Source organism: Morus notabilis, unplaced genomic scaffold (assembly GCF_000414095.1).
Source record: "Morus notabilis unplaced genomic scaffold, ASM41409v2 Scaffold178, whole genome shotgun sequence".
Taxonomy (NCBI): domain Eukaryota; kingdom Viridiplantae; phylum Streptophyta; class Magnoliopsida; order Rosales; family Moraceae; genus Morus; species Morus notabilis.
In genome coordinates, this window is record NW_010358891.1 from 12402 (window position 1) to 16288 (window position 3887).

The window sequence follows — 3887 nt, forward strand, 5'->3', positions numbered from 1 at the left end:
ACCCATGCACTATCCGAGATTGGATAGATGATCCCTGCATCTAACCACTTTATTACCTCCTTCTTGACCACCTCCTTCATAATCGGGTTCATCCTTCTTTGTCCCTCTATAGACCCCTTTTTATCATCTTCCAAAAGAATCTTGTGCATACAAAAGGAGGGACTTATGCCTTTTATGTCTGCTATAGTCCAGCCGATGGCTCCTTGGGATTCTCTTAAAACATCTATTAGCCCGCCCTCTTGGTCCTGCGTCAATAAAGCAGAAATAATGACCAGAAGTGTAGAAGAATCTCCTAAGTAGGCATACCTCAAGTGTGGTGGCAAGGGCTTAAGTTTGAGGATTGGCGGCTCTTTGCTTAAGGGCTGAGTGGGCTGTTGTTCCCGTTCAGTCAAGTCCAGAGACTCAAACTTCCTTGTGTAGCTCGGCATTGTCACATGTCTCCCACCCACTCTACTTGCTCAACGCCTCCTTCCACATTACTCTCGAAGTTATCATGCTTAAGTGTTTCTGCCACCAGAGAGTCAATAACTGAGATGGTTGAGCACTCCTCCATTTCACTCGGGAACCTCATTGCCTTTAACACATTAAATGTGACCTGTTCGTCTTGTACCCTCAAGGTCAATTCTCCTTTCTGAACATCAATCAAGGTGCGGCCAGTTGCAAGAAAGGGCCTCTCCAAAATTATGGGCACTTCTCTATCTGCTTCATAATCAAGAATAATAAAGTCGGCAGGAAAAATGAACTTGTCCACCCTTACCAGTACATCCTCGATCTTTCCTTCAGGGGTTGCAATTGACCTGTCCGCCAGCTGCAAAGATACTGTGGTCGCCCTTGCTTCTCCAATTCCCAACCTCTTGAATATTGACATCGGCATCAAGTTTATGCTCGCTCCCAGATCACACAATGCTCTACCAAAGTATTGGTTTCCAATAGAGCATGAAATAGTAAAACTTCCTGGATCCTTTAACTTGGGCGGGAGTTTATTCTACAGAATAGCACTGCATTCTTCAGTCAGAGCCACTGTTTCAAACTCCCCGAGCCTACGCTTCTTGGTCACTAGATCCTTCATGAACTTAGCATAGCTTGGCATATGTTCCAAGGCTTCCACTAGGGGTATGTTGATCTGTAGCTGTTTCAAAACATCTAAAAACTTGCGGAACTGCCCATCTTGTTGCTGTTTCTGGAAACGCTGGGGGAATGGCAGGGGTAGTCGGCTTCCACTAGGGTTGCGGGTCTCCGCTGATCCAGAATGCTGCGGAAATGCTGCAGCATGCTGCACATCAGAGTCTAGTTGCTTACTCCTGAGCTGTTCTTCTTGTGGCATTGTTTTCTTCTCCCCCCCTTGGATTGAAGTGGGCTCTGTGTGAGCAGCCATAGGTTTTGCTTTAGATTCCAACTCCTTTCCACACCTTAGTGTGATAGCTTTGCAGTGTTCTTTCCCGTCTTTTTGTGGATCTTCGGTATTGCTTTAGAGAGAACCTTGGGGCCTGTTGTTCAGAGAGTTTGCGATCTGTCCAACCTGAGTTTCTAAATTCTGCAGTGCTGCATCATGGCTCTGGATTTTGGCTTCACTCCTTGAAATAAACTCTTTTAACAAGCTTTCCAAAGAGCTAGATTATTCCATGGCTTGAGTTCTTTGTTGTTGCGGTGGATATCCAGGTGGGTAGGTGTTTCTGTGGTAGGCATTAGGTTGACTGGTACTTGCTCCCGGATTGCTCCATGATAAGTTTGGATGTTGCCTCATCCCTTGGTTATGAGGATTTGAATAGTGATGATTACCCCTGTTGAAATTAGCAACATAACATGCAGAGGCGGGGGTGGATGGGCAATCTTCATATTGGTGGCTATCTCCACAGTAAACACACGAAAAACTAGCAGTTTGCACTGCATTAACCCCTGCCGGATTGTTCAACGCCTTTACCATATTCGTCAAAGATGACATTTACGCTGAGAGAGCATTGATGGCGTCAACCTCGTGAATTCCAGTGGCCTTCCTTGCATTATGCCTCTCGGTTGGCCATTGATAGTTATTGTTTGCCATCCTCTCCAAAATCTCATATGCGTCGTTATAAGATTTGGCCAAAATGGCTCCACCTGCTGCGGCATCCACTATAGTTCGTGTTTGCCCATTGAGACCATTATAGAATGTCTCCATTTGAATCCAGTGGGGGATCCCATGATGAGGGCACTTCCGTAGTAGTTCCTTAAATCTATCCCACGCTTCATACAATGACTCCCCATCTTCTTTTTGGAACGAGGTTATGTCATTCCTTAACTTGGCATTCTTGGTTGGAGGGAAGTATTTCATGAGAAACTTTTCTGCCAATTCATCCCAAGATGCCACTGAATCCGGAAGCAAAGAATTCAGCCACACTCGCGCCTTATCCCTTAAGGAATAAGGGAATAGCTTCAACCTTAATGTATCTTTGGTTACCCCCGGTAGCTTAAAAGCATCGCTTACCTCCATAAATTGTCTGAGATGGATGTGAGGATCTTCAGTTGCCATGCCACTAAACTGCCCCACAGTCTGGAGCATTTGGAACATCACGGGTTTCAGCTCAAAATGAGGTGCCTGAATTGCTGGCCTCACTATGCCCGGGTTAAGTCCATGCAAAATGGGCACTGCATAGTCTCGAATGGCCCTGTTTCTATCATCAATCGGCTCTGGTTGTGGAACAGGGTTATTGGCAATTGCTTGCTGCCCGTTGTTTCCTGCTGCCCCTTCTGCCATGTCTCTCACTCCTGCTAAGCCTTGTTGCTCCCTTCTCCTAGCTCGGAATGTTCTTTCAATTTCAGGATCTATAGGCAGCAACTCCAAGTCTTGCGGTGGATTCATGCAAGCAACTTAGTAACCTGAGGAATTAAGAACCAAATGAATGAGAATAAAAAGTAAACAAATGTAAAACAAATTAACTCCTGCAAATATTTTAATGATTTCAATTCCTCGGCAACGGCGCCAAAAACTTATTGCGTGCTAATTATGCTTGCAAGTGCACGTGTCGCTAACAAGTAATAAAGTGTACACAAGTATGGATATCGATCCCACGAGGAATGAATCACCAAAATATGTGTCTGGAGTTGTATAATCAACAAAACAAGTAAATGATGAATGTGGTGAGAAATTCACTAAAATGATGTAAATAAAACGAATGCAAACTAAATGCGGTCTAAAGTGACTAAGAGTAACAAGAATGTAGTGATGAAATGTAATTCAGTGGTGTAAATGAGCTAGGCCTGCTAATTTCCCCTCTACTGCAAGTCTGACTAGAATGTTACCAAGAATGCTGCAGCATTCTACTATCCTGTTAACAGAAACTCGTTGATGCATAAAGTTCTTCTGAATTGATTATGACTGTGGTCCTTTAAGCCATTTCCAACACATTCCTATGTGAATCCAGCTCTAGGACTGCAGATTTAAGCTCATGTTTCATTAAGTTATGCAAGGTGGATAATATATTCCTATACCATCCACTAATCAACAACTCAGCAAGTTCATTGAACAAACATCATTCATGCTAATCCGATTAAAACTAACCCTTCCAGTATTAATCTCAATCTTGTATCCTAAGGTTGATGGCCAATCAAGAATAGAAATAAACATTAGCTCACATGAATGAACAGGAATAGTAGATTAATAGCATTTCAAAAACAACTTATCATTCTTACAATATTGGTTCCATTAGCAAGCCTAGCTACAACAACTTAGCTCATAATGATAGTTACAAGATCCAAAGCTCCAGTATAATCCATATCTAGAATTAGTAGCTAAATGACAACAAAAAGAGTTAAGCTAACAGAAGAAGAACAAGTTCAGTTGGATCTTGGATTCCTCTGTGGCCGGCCAACAATGTCCTTTAACTTCAAGCTCTCACGTCTCTGTATTTTCC

The 3887-nt window shown here is 43.2% G+C and overlaps 1 protein-coding gene and 1 non-coding gene across 2 annotated transcripts; one reads left to right on the forward strand and one right to left on the reverse strand.

Moving 5' to 3' along the window:
* Positions 1-430: 430 nt before the first annotated feature.
* Positions 431-1375, reverse strand: LOC112090696. Its single transcript, XM_024162614.1, has 2 exons — positions 990-1375; positions 431-908 (listed from the first exon to the last, which is right to left on the reverse strand). Exons 1-2 carry the CDS (start codon positions 1373-1375, stop codon positions 431-433), a joined length of 864 nt encoding a protein of 287 aa, XP_024018382.1.
* Positions 1376-2171: 796 nt separating this feature from the next.
* On the forward strand, positions 2172-2278 carry LOC112090697. The gene has a single exon (XR_002901766.1). It is a non-coding gene; the product is annotated as a small nucleolar RNA R71 (small nucleolar RNA).
* Positions 2279-3887: the final 1609 nt, after the last annotated feature.

Excerpts from the sequence above, each read along its gene's own strand:
- LOC112090696 (XM_024162614.1), bottom strand. The coding sequence starts at position 1,375 with ATGGCTGCTCACACAGAGCCCACTTCAATCCAAGGGGGGGAGAAGAAA. Across the intron at positions 909-989 it reads GAAGAATGCAGTGCTATTCT|AGCATTGTGTGATCTGGGAG; the intron begins GTAGAATAAACT and ends ATACTTTGGTAG.